This window comes from Chiloscyllium plagiosum, chromosome 40 (assembly GCF_004010195.1).
Source record: "Chiloscyllium plagiosum isolate BGI_BamShark_2017 chromosome 40, ASM401019v2, whole genome shotgun sequence".
Lineage (NCBI taxonomy): Eukaryota > Metazoa > Chordata > Chondrichthyes > Orectolobiformes > Hemiscylliidae > Chiloscyllium > Chiloscyllium plagiosum.
Window position 1 is genome coordinate 10713316 of NC_057749.1, and position 17581 is coordinate 10730896.

Sequence of the window (17581 nt, forward strand, 5' to 3'; positions counted from 1 at the left end):
TTCCAAACCCAGCTCAGGGGAGCATTCCTCCCCGTATTGCGAATAGGACATGAACGCAGCAGTGAGAGAAAAGAAGGTTGCTAGGATACATGGGTTTAGATAAAAAGAAAGGATCTGGAGGCTGAGTCCTCTGTTTCTTGAATAAAGATTTGAAAGGGACCCAATAGAGGTCTTTGATCAAATGGAGAGGGTACTCTCTCGTGTGGTGAATTCTCCACAAAGGTATACAGGAAAGCCACACACACAGACCAAGTCCTAAACTACGAAAGCAACCACCCCAACACAGACAAAAGAAGTTGCATCAAGACACTGTTCAAAAAGGCCGCAACACACTGCAGTACACCAGAACTGCAAAAAGAGGAAGAAAAACACCTCTACAATGTATTCGCCAAAAACGGATACCCCACAATTTCATCAACAGATGCCTAAGGGAAAGACAACGGATTGAGGACGTGCCACAACCCAAAGGACTAGCCACACTACCATACGTCAAAAACATTTCTGAACTGACAGCCAGACTACTGCGACCACTAGGACTCATAACAGCACACAAACCAACAGCCACGCTCAGACAACAACTCACCAGGATGAAGGACCCGATACCCAGCATGAGCAAAACCAATGTAGTGTACAAACTCCGATGCAAGGACTGCACAAAACATTACATAGGACAAACAGGAAGACAGCTAACGATCCGCATCCATGAACACCAACTAGGCACGAAATGACATAACCAGCTATCCTTAGTAGTCACACACTCAGATAACAAGCTACATGAGTTTGACTGGGACAACACTACTACTATAGGACAAGCCAAACAGAGAACAGCCAGGGAATTCCTAGAGGCATGGCACTCATTCACAGATTCAATCAATAAGCACATCGACCTGGACCCAATATACCGGCCACTGCAGTGGACAGCTGGAACTGACACCCGGAAGCGGCAGATACAAATCACTATAAATGCCGGAGGAAACATCACAGAAGCGCTTCACAGGAGGCTCCCAAGCACTGAGGATGTCACCTAGACAGGGGACGAAACATCTGCAACACAAATTCCCAGCTCGGCGAACAGAACCACAACAACAAGCACCCGAGCTACAAATCTTCTCCCAAACTTTGAATGCCAAGAGGCTTGACTGGAGAATGAACATTAGCATGGAATGATTGGGTGAATGGCCTGTTTTGTGCCGTATCACCATGTGATCAATGTTACACTCCATCTAGAGAAAGCATCACAGGGCATTTCATGGTGTCCAATCCGAGAAGGATCTTTACAGACCCTAAGAATTGTGTAAGATGTTTTTGCAGCATAAACACTTACTCATAGGATTCATGATCAGGCACTATTCTAGCCACTGCAAGGAGGGGGCCTACAGGATCCTTTAATGGATTCTCTATACCTCGAAGCAAAACCTGAAAGGAACATGAAACCACTTATTAGTATTCCCTCAGTCAACGCAAAATCCCCTTCAATTTGTGAATTTCTTGGAACAGAAACAGTTATATATTCAGCCAGAGTCATTCAGAATTAGAACTGATTCCATTATTACCTTTTCCTGGCAGACTCCCTCTGCTGGTACACTTGCATATGGTAGCCTCAAGTGGACAAAAGCCACAGCACCATTTTCCAAATACTGTGCTCAGAACACCAGAGAGAGTTCGTCACTACTGGAGTTAAAGCTGAAATTGCTGGAATTTCACCGAAGGTCATTCAACGTTTGTGGAAAAGCAAACCAGATTAATAATCTCTTACCCAAACTGTGGCCTGTATTTCTTGGATAGGAAACTAGACAGGCTCCATGTCTGCCATGGAGGCGGTTCTTCCTCCAATTGAGGGGGAAAAGAATTGAGGAGATGGTGGTTGATTGAAACAAAGAAGGGAGGAAGGACATAAACTCTGGCATAAAACCTTGACTAAATGGCCTCTTTGTATGCTCACCAGTGCCATTTAGAGGAACCATTTACCTCAGGTCTAAACCCATCTTAACCATGTATGTTCAACAAGAACAACAATATATTTATCTAACCCCTTCAAAGAAACACCCCAATGTGGGAGCACAATGAAATAAAATGAAGAGACCAGGACACAGAGCTTGGCACAAGAGGTAGGTTCGATGGAGTGTCTGAAAGGAAGAAAGACAGGTAGACAGACACAGAGGTGTAGGGAGGGAAATAGAGAGAGTGGAGCCAAGAAACTGAAGATATCAGCGTGACCAGCACACAGGGAAAATTACAAAAGGCACATGACAAGGAACGTGGACTGGTGAGGGATGAGATTAAGTTTGCTTTTGGCAAGACTTACAGGACAGGAGGCTCGGTGAAGCTGTGGGAGCCAGGCAGAGGTGTTTGAGACCAGACAGTAGGAGAGACCCACCAGGACGGTGTACAAATTCCACTCTCCCATAAATCTGTACCGGCGGCAACAATCCCCGGAGTCGGAAAAACTGCCTCAAATTTGGGAGGCTGCATTGAATCCAGGATGGCCAGTCACTCTGGATGGCATGGGCACCGATGGTGGCACAAGTATAGCAGGAATTCTCTTTTTCAGTCTCCAGCCAGACCCCAATTCCAACCAGTGGTGAGTTGGGAAGAGAGCATGGGATATAGACAACTGACCGGCACACAGGGAAAACAGCAAGGGACACATTTGTCTTGACAAGTACCAGGGGAATGGACATGGTGAGTTCACTTCTGGCAAGAGTCGGTGCATGGGAAAGGCATTTCGATCTCTCCTCAGAATTCCTGTTGCTTAATTGGCAGAGCGGCAGTGGGCAAAGCTTCCCAAATTCATCCCGGGGTTGATCCATCTCCCCGTGAGGAGAGAGCCTCTGGTGCAGCACCCAGTGCCGTCAATAGCGGGCACATCACCATAGGTCGAGAAAGGACACTTGAAGCACTCAGTCGAGTGAACCCGATGACGGAATCTGTAACGTTTTGAATGATTTGGTTGCCATGGTATCCAAACATGGGTGAGGAGTTGAGGAGTGGGGCAGGGTCTGAAATCACAATGTGTGCACCGGTTCCAGATTACACATAAATGCTCACCTCACGTTCTTCCCACTACCATCCTCATAGCAGCCAGTAATGGACTTTTTGAGCTGAGGAGTAAAACACTTCACGGAAATAAGGACGCTAACTCCAGGTCAGCACATTAGCTGGACGTATTTTAATAACCCAGATTGCATTTTCAGGATCAGAGCAATTAGCAGCATTGAAAACGTTCTATCTGCATACATAAATATTAATATCCTGTGAGTGACAGCTGTTCTCTTCGGCTTTCTTAATAAACGTTTAGTGTCACTGCATCTGCAAGTAAGGTCGCTTTTGAAAGGGAACATTATTATGTACAAATGGAGAGATTCCACCCACCCCCACCCCCGCCCTGTAGCCCCAGTGAGATTCATTCCAGAATTCTTTCCTATTACATCCTTTTTAAAACTGAAGGAAGCAGTGTATTTATGTCTGGGTCGTACCTCCAGGCCAGTGAAAGTAAAGCCTTCTTGACGAGGGATGGTGCTGGCTTTCCGAACGATGGTGATGTACAGTCGAGTGCCCGAAGGAACACTGGGAAGGGGCTGCGTTTGGTGGGCAGAAGGAGAGACACAATCAGCATCAACACACACACACACAGCAACTGGTCCCTACCCTAGTAATGAAAGGAGCCCACATAGTGTCTACCCAGGCTGATAGGAACATGGGAATGAGGTACGGGAGTAGGCAATTCAGCCCTTCAAGCTCACTCTGCCATTTGTACATGATTATTTACTCATTCGCGGGATGATGGGGTCACTAGCTAGGCCAGCATTTAACAGTCGACCACATTTCTGTGGGTCTGAAGTCACATGTAGGGCAGACCAGATAAGGATGGCAGCAGTTTCCTTCCCTAAAGGGCATTAGTGAACCAGATGGGTTTTTCCAATAGTCAACAACGGTTTCATGATCATCATTAGACTCTTAATTCCAGATTTTTATTTTCTTCAATTTAAATTCCACCATCTACCATGGCAGGATTCAAACCCGGGTCCCCAGAACATTATCTGGGTCTCTGGAGTAACATTCCAGTGATAATATCACTAGGCCTTCCTATGGCTGACCTTATCCCAGTCTCAACTCCACTCTCCTGCCTGCTCTCCATACCCCTTTACCCTGCTTTTCATCAGAAACATATCTATTGCTTTCTTGAAGTTCAGTTTATTCTGCCTCCAATGCACTCTGGGGCAGTGAGTCCCTCAGATTCACAGCCCTCTGAGAGAGGTAGTTTCTCCTCATCTCAGTTTTGAAACGACCTTCTCTCACTTTATATCCACGCCCTCTTATTCAAGACTGCCCCACAAGGGGGAGCATCTGTTCAATGCCCTTCTTAGCAATCGCCTTTAGCATATTAAATCCCTCAACAGGTCTCTCCTCATTCTTCTGAACTCCAACGGGTACATGCCCAAGGTATTCAATCGCCACACTTGGTGAACCTCCTCTGAACTACTTCCAGTCCAACCACATCCTTCCTCAAGTAAAGAGACCAAGAATGGACACAATACTCCCTCAACAGAAATACATAGGATGGGCCTCAAAGGTGACTTCAGTCACCATGTGGCCACTAATACTCATTCTGCAGCAATAGAGATGAGGAACAATGGTCCATTCACGGGGAAGCTGGATACATTCATGGTGCACAGACAATTAGGGGATAGATACTTTTAATCAACCTGTTCAGAGATGACATGACGCACCTCTGGAACAGATGGGACTTGAAGTTGGGCCTCCTGGTTCAGAGGCTGAGACACTACCACTGTACCACAAGCGTCCCACAAATAAAGGGATGTGCAGAAAGGGTTGGATGAGCTTCACTTGGAGAAGGCTCATGTGGAGCTGAATCACGTGATTCTTTGCTACACATGCTTCCTCCTCAGTCTGCTATGTAAAGGCAGGTCCAACTCTCAGTTTTTGCTCCTTTAAACTGAAATGGAACTTGGACTGGAAAACTGAGGGGGTTTCGTGACTTATTACAGATTATAGGATCCCGATAGGCCATTTGGATCTACACTGATCCTCTGAAGAGTATCCCACCTAGACCCATTCCCTTACCCTATTACGTTACATTTCCCCTGATTAATGCACCTAATCTACACATCCCTGAACACTATTAGCATGGCCAATTCACCTAACATCCACATCCTTTGACTGTGGGATGGCACGGCGGCACAGTGGTTAGCACTGCTGCCTCACAGCGCTAGAGACCCGGGTTCATTTCCCGCCTCAGGCGACTGACTGTGTGGAGTTTGCACGTTCTCCCCGTGTCTGCGTGGGTTTCCTCCAGGTGCTCCGGTTTCCTCCCACCATCTAAAGATGTGCAGGGTCATGTGGACTTGTTGGGCCGAAGGGCCTGTTTCCACACTGTAATCTAATCTAATCTAAATCTAAAACCAGAGCGCCCAGAGGAGGCACAGGGAGAATGTACAAACTCCACACAGACAGTCGTCCAAGGCGACAATCAAACTCAAGTCCCTGGTGCTGTGAGGAAGCAGTGCTAACTGCTGAGCCACCATGCCACCCATGTTGGATATTGTTGAGCTGTGCAATACATGCTGCTTTTTAGTAGCAGTAAGGGGAAGAATTTGACTTTGACTAACCCCAAGAATCTTTTGCATGAAGGAAATTCTGCCAGGAAATGGCCCTCTGATTGGTTAAGCCACAAAAGCTGCAAGTGTCAAGAAACAGCTGAAAGTGAAAAATATCTAAAGTCTGCAAACAGAAATCATCTGTCTGTCTGTTTGTGTGTGGGGGGAACCCAAGAAAACTTAATGGCATGAATCTATATCAGAAAAAGGCCTCAGTATATCTGATCAATCATTGAATCAAAGAATGACCATCACCCAACAGTCAACAACATTATTGCAACATTCAGAAGGACTATGAGGAAAATAACTTTCCACCTTGTGGTCTAGACATTTGACCTTCGGAATTTTTGTTAACTTGTCTATATTTGTTTCCATCCACATCGTACTTATTAAGCCATTTGTCTTTTGTCAGTCATAATTGCAATTGAGTGTGTTTTTGTTCATATGTTCACAGTTTTGAAGAGGTAGAGATTACGTTGCATAAATTAGAAATCCTTTACTTCCTTTGTTCTTGTTAAAGTTGAGTACCTTACTGTAAATGGTTATTTTTCTCTGTTACTGCAGTACCTGGTGTGAACTGTTTTTGTCCTGAGTGATGGTGAATCAGGCAAGTTCATCATTTTGGCATCTCATTGAGATTTTGCTACATTGTTGTGATGCCTTATGGAGCAGGGTGGCTTGATTATCAGTGAGCTCTTCCCAATCAAGTCACAGTAACATGTTACATAATTACAAATCAGTATTGAGTCCCTTCAATTAAACCCAAAGCATGAGCTGTGTTGGAGCCTGTAGCCTCTCCAATTATTTCTAAGACCCTTTCGCGAATAGAAACTCAGGCATACTGTAGAATGGTCGTCATCTGAATGAAAGACATAGATACATGAAAGTAACAAGTTGCACTACCCCTAACCTTGCAAATATCCTCAGGGGTTTAACCAGGGAGAACTGTAGCCGGGAAGAGGGAAAAAGCAGTTGGGGAGAGTCAATGCACTCCCTCCCACGCTCTGACCATAGAGTAAGGACTTGCAGTGAAAAGGGCTCGGAAGGGAGTTCCAGTGTAGGTGGGAGGGGGTGGGGGCAAGACTGCCAAAGGGCAGATATTATTTACAGGAGTCTAGAAAGGGAATGACCTGGAGATAGGATTCAGGATGTCAAACCAGAGGAAGGTACAGAAGTCAAGGTTGGGAGTTACGAGGCTGAAGCAAACTTGGATGAAGGCTCTGTATTTTCGAGGAGAAAGTGAGGTCTGCAGATGCTGGAGATCAAAGTTGAAACTTTATTGCTGGAACAGCACAGCAGGTCAGGCAGCATCCAGGGAACAGGAGATTCGACGTTTCGGGCACAGGCCCTTCTGCTGCCTGACCTGCTGTGCTGTTCCAGCAATAAAGTTTCAACTCTGTATTTTCGATCCAATGCACTGGCGCAGATGATAATCAAAGGGAGAAGGACTGACATCCTTGGTACAGGATGGGATCAGCGGAGTCAGACTGGCTCCTGTCTCTCTTTTAGACTTGGTCAAAGCTTCCTTTCAAACCAGATGGTTCCTTTTCCTGGAATCATTTCAATGTGGCAGAGTGGTGTCCCGTCAGGAATGACTGCAGGATACACCTTCGTTTCAGCCGGAACAGTGTGCTACAATCAGGGATACACATGCAGATACAGGGACGTGACAGCCCTGTGGTATTATCGCTCAATTACTAACCCAGGGACTCAGGTAATGTTCGGGGACCTGTGTTCAAATCCCACCATGACAGATGATGAAATATGAATTCAATAAAGAATTTGGAATCTTAATTTAAGGTTCTAATTCCTAATTCATATCTAATGACCGTGAAATGATTGGTGGGAAAACCCATCTGGTTCACTAATGTCCATTAAGGGAGGAAACTGCTGCCCTTACTGGGTCTGGCCTTCATGTGTCCCTAGACCCACAGCAATGTGGTTGACTCTTAACTGTCCCCTGAGCAATTAGGATTGGGCATTAAATGCTGGCCCAGCCAACAATTCCCACATCCCGTGGGTGAATTAAATAAAAAGTTCATTCTTTGTTGGAAGTGACCAAAAGCAGTAATCCTGTTATCACTTCCAAGTGTCAACCCTGACTTTCCCCTGTGCACCACACTACGCCCATTCATGACTGGAAACTCTCTGCTTTGCGCTAGCCCTTTCTGAAATTAAACCCTTCCATCATATTACTGCCAGGGAAAGAACAACTTTTTCATTTGTGTTGCATCATTCGTGCCCGCACAACATTCCAAAACACTGTGCACCCAGTTCAGAAGTGTAGCCATTGTTCTTGCATAGGAAACGTTTGCGGCAATTTGTACACAGCAAGCTCCCACAAAATAACAAGGCAAATCGTCAGATCTTGATTTTTTGGTGAATGTGGTTAAGGGATAGCTATGGGTCAGGGCACCAGAGAGAACTCCCCCGCTGTTTCTCAGATCACAGAATCCCTACAGTGTGGAAGCAGGCCATTCAGCCCATACCCAGCCTCCAAAGAGCATTCTACCCAGATCCACCCTATCCCTGTAACCCTGCATTTCCCACGGCTAACCCATCTAGCCTGCACACTATGAGGAATTTAGCATGGCCAATCCACCTAACCGGCACAGCTTTGGACTGTGGGAGGAAACCAGAGCACTGAGAGGAAACCCATGCAGACACAGGGAGAATGTGCAAACTCCAGACAGAAGCTGGAATCAAACCTGGGTCCCTGACACTATGAGGCAGCAGTGCTAACCGCTGAGCCACAATGCCACTCTAGCACAGAGTGCTTTTCCACCCACCTGTATCAACTCGACGTGGTAATGATGGAACGTCTGCAAGTAGGCAACAGGAATGCAGTAACTCGTCAACAGCTCCTTGGTTCTGCTGTCTGCAATGTCCAGAATCACCACTGTGAAGAGATGAGGGAAAACAGAATAAGAGAATAGGATGGATTTTCAGTCACACAACTGATGGCGGTTTCCAAAATGGATGTGTTGACAATTCTGTGCTACCAACTGGCGATCCTGGTCTGCCAATCTATGCCCACCTCTTAAATATTTTCAGCAAGCCAGCTTCCAGGGAGGGTTGTGTGGATGCCATGCTTACCTGCCCATCAGAATAGACACTAAGGTCAATTAAGGTGCCAATTCATGGCATTAAGCGCGCGCACACACGCACACACACACACACACATACTGGTATTCTCCATCCTCTTGAGGCTGATGTCAGGAAGGTGAATGGAAGTAGTGTTCCAGTGGATTTTTTGGGCATGGAGTGGCCCTCTTCTGTTCTGAAAAAAAGCCCCATTCAAACTGGCACCTCAAGTGGCAGAGTGGCACAGTTCTGTCTACAGGTGACACTGTGTCTTTGAACAGGACCACCAACGATGAGCTATCCTCCCAGTGTCCCACCTTCTACAACAGTACCCACCCTTCTCAGCCTTGGGCATCTCCACTGCCGTCCCAGCTGCCCACACCATTGAATTGTATGCAGCTCCTGGAGGCTGCTTCTTAATTGCTCATTTTTGGTGTGTACTCAACACATTTCAGATCTCTTCCAAATGTACATCCGAACAAATGGGCAAGGAGCACAATGGCTCACAGCGCCAGGGACCCAGGTTCGATTCCAGCTTCGGGCAGCTGTCTGTGTGGAGTTTGCACGTTCTACCCGTATCTGCGTACGTTTCCTTCCACAATCCAAAGTAATGCATGTAGACCATGCTAAATTGCCCCATAGGAGCCAGGGATGTGCAGGATAGGTGGGTTAGTCATGGGGAATGCCGGATTACATGGGACAGGGTGGATGCTCTTCGGACAGTTACCCCTCACTCTATCTTTTATGAAGTAAGAGAGAGCAGATAGAATGGGATATGATTTCTGTACAGAGGTCACGAGCTGGGATTTTTTAAGCCACGTCACATACTGTTCACAATTAGAGATTATGCTATCAGTAACAAACCATAACAAGACACTGTCTGCATGTTTAGCTCCAAATATCAGTTGACTAGTGGCTAAAGAATAGAGAGAGAGCTACTTGGAATTTCTTGACAATCGAGCGGAAAATCTTGTGCAAAGTTCTAAGCACTAGTACAGACATTTTGCAATTGCAGGAATGTTTTTACAGTTCTTGTAGATAAACCTGGTGCATGCTCTTCCTCAAGAAGCAGAGTCCTTGAATGTTTCAAAAGCAAAGGTAGATACAGTGTTGGTACAGCGAGTGGGTCAAGGATATGAAGGGTAGGCAAGAATGTGGAGTTGAGGGTACAATCAATTCAGCCATGCCGGTGCAGGTTTGAGGGGCCAAATGGCCTACACCTGCTCATCACAGAATCCCTGCAGTATGGAAGCAGACCATTCCACCCATCATATCATACTGACCCTCCGAAGAGCATCCATTCACACCCAATCCTATAAATCTGCATTTCCCATGGCTAATCCACCTAGCCTATACATCCCTGGACATTATGGACAATTTCCCATGGTCAATCCACCTCACCTGCATATCTTTGAACTGTGGGAGAAAAGCAGGACACCCAGAGGAAACCCACACAGACAACATGCAAACTCCACACCATCACCCAAGAGTGGAATCGAACCTGGGTCCCTGGCACCATGAGGCAGCACTGCCACCCATGAACATAGTCAGTGAGCATTTTTAAAGTGAAGGTAGGGAAGATTTTTGTTAGGCAAGGGAATCGAAGACCTGAAGGGGAAAATGATTAGAAACGAGTAATACTGAAAATGGGTATACTGTTCTTACAGGTTCTCCATTTTAATATATACAAGACGACTCAGACAAGTCTGTCTCATTCACCAGCTTTTACTGTTTTCTCCTTTTGGGACCTTATCGGAGGTCGGGTGGCAATACGAAAGACAAACAGATTAGCCATGGAATGATAGAGAGAGACAAAAAAAGCCTGCAGATGCTGAAATCCAAAGTAGACAAACAGGAGGTTGCAAGAGCCAGGCAGCATCAGGAGATGTACAACCCTTCTTCTGCAGGAGGGTTATTCTGCTGTCAAATGAAGCCCTTAATGACAATCTCACCAGCGCCCATTGGCATCATCTGACGAAGGGGCAGCACTCCAAAAGCTGATGATTTCAAATAAACCTGGGTGACTTCTGAGATGACACCCTCTGGTCCCCACACCTCCCCTGTCAAGTCCCCTAAGAATCTTGAATGTTTCAGAAAGGTCACTTCTCATTCTCCTAAACACTAATGAGCATAAGCTCAACATTATGGTCAGTAATATCAGATTTTTGTGCTCTTTTTTGGCTGGATTTGCTTTTAATGGGCTTAATTCAAACCTTAAGATCATTTCCAGTTGCCTGAAAAACAGAAAATGGGATTTTCATGAAAGCTGTGAAATATGTTTCACCAAATAAATGGACTGTCCTATTTTTCCTCTCTTTGTGCAACCTCTGGATTTGTTGAAGAGAAAAGCTCATTTCCTTTTGACACTGAAGACTTTGATCGAGTCTGGTGGGCGTCAACATTGTTTCAAAAAGATTCCGAGGTCAGGACTAAGGCCCCTCTTTCCTTAGGGTGGTTTAACTGTTCAACTTGACCCTAAGATTGACTCTGCCGTTACTGTGTATTCTGAACGCTGCCAAGGGATTGCTGCATGCAATGTGGGTTCAAGACTGGGAGCAGGTGGATTTTGAAGGGGAGGCAATGGATAGAGTATTATTGCTGGACTGTTAATTCAGAGATTCAGGTAAAGTTCTAAGGATCTGGGTTCAAATCCTGCCACAGCAGATGGTGGAATCTGAATTCAATGGAATTCTGTAAGTAAGAGTTTAATGAGAACCATAAATTGATTGCTGGGAAAAAAAAATCTGGTTCACTAAATGTCCTTTAGGGAAAGAAACTGCTTCCTTATCTACTTGGCCTACATGTGACTCCAGACCCACAGTAATTTGGTTGACTCCTAACTGCCCTCTGGGTAATTAGGGATGGGCAATAAATGCTGACCCAGCCAGCGACACCCTCATCCTATGAATAAAAAAGAAACAATATTGGAGGTTGTTTCAAAGGGTGAGAGTGAACAGCTGTAATTAATGCACCCTTGAGATTGTTAAGGGGCCTCTCAGTTCCCAAGTACAATGTTCAATTCATTTTCCCATGAGCCCAAGCAGAGTGTGCATGCCAGCACATAGTTCTCTACAACTACCATCTATTGTATATGGACTTCAGGCCAATACCACATAGAAGTCTAAACATAAATGGACTGTCCTTTTCCGCGCTCTCTCTGGATGGGCATCCTCTGGAGTTACTGAAGAGGAATGATCATTTTCCTGCAACCATTTTCCAGTGATCATTTCGCTAGAGCAACTGTACGATGATATCATGGAGCTGCTTCCCACAGGGCATAAATAGCACAGTGTGGGCAGAGTTAATTACACAGAAAGTAGTGGATTAAAGATGGAACATCATCATGGCTCAGGGGATCAGCCACTTTACAATGTAAGATCAGATACTGGAATCTTTCAGATTACTGTATATAGTTGTACATAATAGTAACATAAAATAAATAGAGTTCCACACAAACCTAAACCTGCCTTGTTTTCAATCAATCTGTCCTGAACATAAACTCTCAGAAGCCTTATAACAAAAAGATTCTTGAAAGAAATCTGTGGGTACTAATTCGCCACTAATGTGATTGCTCAAACTGACCCTGTCATACAAAGTCACTGACCATCGCCCTCCATCTCCAAAAAGGCTGCCACCTACTGGCACCAGGCAGCTCCTGCCTCCTGGTGATGCTCTTGGTACCTCTGATTGGTTTTACACATGTATATGAGAACATACTGATTGATTTTTCTCAGAGAAATTCAGAGTTGACAGTAGTTTCTAAGTGGACAACTGATTTCATTTACAAAGCTTTTAAAACATCACTGCAATCACAAAACGTGTGCTTTTATGTTTATCCCAGTCCTAGATTTTCAGCAACTTCTGTTGCCTAGTCTCTGAGTGTACGGTCAGACGTAACCAATCAGGTTCAGTGAGTATCAGTTGTAAACAGACTCACATAATCAAACACAGAATAACTGAACACAATGCTGATCTTGCCTCATAGCCAATGAGGCCATTTGTACCCAGGCGTTGTGTAGCGAGAGTGACACAGCTTGGTACTCTTGCCTCTCATCTCCCTCCTTAAGGTACAATCCCAGGCATCACAACGTGTACTCCCTGCTACACATAACCTGGGAACATTTAATGCTGATACTGATTGGAAGGAGCAAAAGTTGCAATTAGCCTACACTGACATTCATCACGTTAATGAACTCAAAAGCCTCAAAAGAATAAAAACAATCAGAGCACAAGGCTGATTTGCATAACTTATACTCGACCTTTCACAGGCAGCTCAGAAATGGACAGCTGCCAAAACCCATGTCACTCATAGCTCTGAACATCGGGCAGAAAAAGGTCATCTCCAGTCAGTCCATAACAAGGATTGAGACAAAACTGTACAAGAACAAGCAAGAACGATTTAGAGGAGGCGATGGCACAGCGACATTATCTCAACATTGTTACTCCAGAGAGCAAGGTCATCATCTGGGGACCTGGGTTTGATCCTGCAACAGCAGATGATGGAATTTGCATTCAATTTTTTAAAATCTGGAATTAAGGCTCTCATGATGACTGTTGCTAATTGTTGGAAAAACCAATCTGTCCTTTAAAAAAGGAAAGTACCATCCTTACCTGGTCTGGCCTACATGTGACTCCAGACCCAAAGCAATGTGGTTGACTCTTAACTGCCCTCTGGGTAATAAATATCATGAGTAATAAATGCTGGCTTAGCTGGCAATGTCCATATCCCGTGAATGAACTTGAAAAAACAACCTAAATTAGTTAAATTACCCATGAACAGAATTTGTTGTTCTGTGCCCTTTCCCTGGCGCCTTTGTGTAACTATTCTGCCACAGGCTAGTCCAGTAGCTTGTGGTCACATGACAATCGATGCTAAAATGTCAAAGTCACATGTTCACACACTGAAGTCACGCTCCCAGGCTGCTGTCGATGCCTGACACAGCCTTAACAGCACTAACCCAGGACAACAGGTGTGTTCGTGCTTCCTCCAACTGGGAGCTAAGGAGGGAAACAGGTTAGAAATTCCCCCAGTATTGGCTTGATCCACAGCCACCATTCCCTGGCAAAGTGGTAGAGGCAAGTTCAACTGAGGTGTGCAAGAAGGCATTGGATGACTATTTGGATAGAAGTGGTGTACAGGGATATGGGGAGTAGGGGATAGAATGGATGCAAGTACAAGGGGCAGAATGTGCTATAATAATTCTGTGATTCTCGACCACCCAGAAGGACGAAGGCAGCAGCTGCATGGGAATGCCACCAACTGCAAGTGCCCCTGCTAGGGCGTCCTCATCAGAGCGACACTGGCCATTCAGCCTTTGTGCCTGGGTCAAAATCCTTAACCTTGCTCCCCAGTGGTACTGACCCAACTGCACCCAGGCTCACCACCACCTTCTCCAGGCCAATGGGGAATAGGCCATATATGGTGACCTGGTCAGTGACAGCCACGTCCTGCGAACACATCGGTGGGTGTTTTTTTCAAATCAAAAGTGCAAGTCAAAATTCAAAAAGAGCTGACAAAGAAGAACACTTCACGTCAGAAGTGCGCAGATTGAGCAGATGATGGGCACGAGTCACCTGCGTGCTCCGTGGTACCCACAGATGCCAGTCAATGGTGGTGAGCAGGAGGGAGAAGGGAAAACAATAATCAACTCATTGTCAGGCGCAGCCATGCCGAAACACCAGAATTAAGCAACAGCTGGTCCTACCCGGGGAGGAGAGGATCAGCTGAGATTAGCAGGCTGACTTGGTGACTGAAATGTAGCCACACGTAAACAACTCAACTCTCTCTCTACTCATGTGTGAGTTCAGCTCAATCCATGGGCCAGGTGCTGAGCACAGACTGCTATTTATACCATATTTCCCTGTGTTTTGTATTATCCCATTACCAATGTGGGTCAGTGCACACATACACAAACACACACACATATGCACACATAGCCACATGCATACTTGTGCACTGACACACATACACACACATGTCCTGACACATACACACACACACACACATACATACGCATACAGACACGCACATACACACAAGCGCGTGTATACATGTGCACTGACACACATATACACACACATGTCCTGACACACACAGACATGCATACGCATGCACTGATACATACATGTAGACATGCATGCGCACAGACACACACAGGATGAAAGTTCAGTTTCTGTAACTGACATAAAGATTTTCACACTGTTCCCATTCACATAGTGCAATTATTGCCTTGAATTGATTGCTGTGAGCTCCATCTCTTTCCCTACAAAGACAATCACATCACGCTATTTCAGCCAGAGGTGGTTGGCCACTCAATGTACCCAATTAAATTGGACAAAACCCAGAGGAAAGGAAGGGTCCCAGATTCAATACAGTGCCCAGTACTAGCTGCTGTCAGTAAAATGGGCACTGTAGCCAATCTCAGATGATGAGGACATGTTCCTATCCTTCATGATTCCCTGACTTTTCCATTATGCTCCCCATTTTAAAAGAAAATGAAGTAAAGGCAGCCCCCAGGTTGGCAAAGGTGTTCCTGAGTCCATGTGAGTGTCAATTAGTACACAAGTCCATTTGTATTCAAGTCAATTTGTACACAAATCAGAACACAATGGAGGATAAGGTAAAGGAGCCATTTGTAAGTACAGGAAATGTTTATATTTTGGATCTATAAAATTACACCCCTCTGTGGGATCTCATCCGTAAACTGGACATTTATAAATAGGAGACACCCTGTACTTTCATTTGAATCCACACATCCCAAACTTCACAAGGGACCTGTTTGTACTTTAATGCTGTTCAGAGAAGATTCAGGTAGCTGATTCCTGGGTTTGCCTTAGGAGGAGAGGTTGAGCAGGTCGTCACCTTTACTCATTGGTATTTAGAAGTGACTTTATTGAAATGTGAGATTCTGAGGGGTTTGACAGGGTGGATGCTGGAAGGAAGTTTCCTCTTGTGAGGGGATCTCCCACCAGTGGGAGCAGTTTCGCAAACTTGTGTCTCCCATTTCAGACAGCAATGAGGAAGAACTTTTTTTCTCTCAGCTGATGGTTAGTGTTTTTGATTCTCTTTCTCAGAGAGCAGTGCAGGCTGGGTTATTAAATATATTTGATTTTTGATTGACAAGTGAGTCGAGACATATGGCAGGGAAAGGGGAAAGGATGTTGGAATGCTGGGAATAATAGACAATCAATCAGTCAGTCAGCCCTTGTCAAAGAGGAAGGAAGATGTAAATCTCTCTCTCTCTCGCTCTTGTCCAGATTCCAACAGAGTTGCTGTGCAGTTCCAGCATCTTCTGACCAAAAGCAAAGTGCCATTTGACAACCATGGCCGACAGGTTTCTGAGACTGGAGAATGCTGTTTACCTCACAACACAGCACACAGATTCCACGAGCTGACCTTTCATGAGCTTTGTGACTTTAATATTCTCCAGCGTGGAAGAACTGTGGTACGGCCAGTGTCAGAATTGAGCAGTTACGAGTAATTTGGCTCCCCCACCCCCCACCCCCCATCTCAATAACCATGCTGTGCACATAACAGCAGTCGCATCCCTGTTTCGCTCTGACAGTCATTAAATCCGAGACAGAATGATTTTGTCATTGAGCAGCCTATAATCACACTGCCAGCTTCACCTATGCTCCCCTCATAATTAGCCGTCAGAACACAAAACCTCCTTTCCTCTTCACAAATCGGAGTATTTTCAGATGAATAAATGTCTTTAGCTGCAATCAGTTGTCGGGCACTAAGTGCTCCCATCATGTTCTGCCGACAGTTGCATAATGCGCTGATTATGAAGGGAATACGCTGGTGTGATGCTCCCTCCCAACCCCCCCCACCCCGCCCCACACTACCACCACCAAGCCCAAAACTGCCGAATTAAACACCGTCTGTCTCAGAAGAGAGTAAACCTAACTCTCCCCAAAGCCAGTACCGCAGAAGTCTTACGGCGCATTGTTAGAGGCCACCTGGCCCATCATGCCTGTACTGGCTCTCTGAATGAACATCAGTGAGGGGCATAGATAGGAGTGAAGAGCCAAGGTCTTTACCCCAGGGTAAGGAAGTCCAAAACTAGAAACCTGAGGTTTAAGGTGAGAGGGGAAAGATATAAAAGGGACCTAAGGGACAACTTTTTCACGCAGAGGGTGGTGTGTGTATGGAATGAGCTGCCAGAGGAAATGGCGGAGGCTGGACATTTACAACATTTAAAAGGCATCTGGATGGGTATATGAATAGGAAGGGTTTAGAAGGATATGGGCCAAGTGCTGGAAAATGGGACTGGATTAGGTTAGGATATCTGGTTGGCATGGACGTGTTGGAGCAAAGGGTCTGTTTCTATGCTGTACATCTCTCTGACTCAGTGCCTGTGCCAATCTCTCGCTTTTCCCCCTGAACCACATAATCATTCAAAGCACAAGCCAGATATGGCACTGTGGAAGGTCAGACCTGTGACTCCAAGCCACAAATTTGGTTTCAATTCCCATCTCCCGACACTCGTGCACAATGTCTAGGTTGACAGGATGAATCTGTTCGGATTATATTCGCTGGAGTTCAGAATGAGGGCGATCTCGTAGGAACTCATAAACTTCTGACAAGACTGGGAGAAAGTGAGGACTGCAGATGCTGGCGATCAGAGCAGAAAAATGTGTTGCTGGAAAAGCGCAGCAGGTCAGGCAGCATCCAAGGAGCAGGAGAATTGATGTTTCGGACATAAGCCCTTCTTCAGGAATGAGGAAGGTGTGCCAAGCAGGCTAAGATAAAAGGTAGGGAGGAGGGACTTGGGGAAGGGGTGTTGGGAATGCGATAGGTGGAAGGAGGTTAAGGTGAGGGTGATAGGCCGGAGAGGGGGTGGGGGCGGAGAGGTCGGGAAGAAGATTGCAGGTCA

General features: G+C 45.7%; 1 protein-coding gene across 2 annotated transcripts in view; it reads right to left on the bottom strand.

Moving 5' to 3' along the window:
- Positions 1 to 17581, bottom strand: part of ccdc33 (coiled-coil domain containing 33) — a 274590-nt gene that overhangs the window by 158781 nt on the left and 98228 nt on the right. For both annotated transcript variants that reach the window (XM_043680295.1, XM_043680294.1), the window contains exons 7-9: positions 8408 to 8517; positions 3477 to 3578; positions 1325 to 1416 (exon numbers count right to left, since the gene is read on the bottom strand). In XM_043680295.1, coding sequence (XP_043536230.1) covers positions 1325 to 1416; positions 3477 to 3578; positions 8408 to 8517 — 304 coding nt within the window. The remainder of the gene's footprint in view (positions 1 to 1324; positions 1417 to 3476; positions 3579 to 8407; positions 8518 to 17581) is intronic.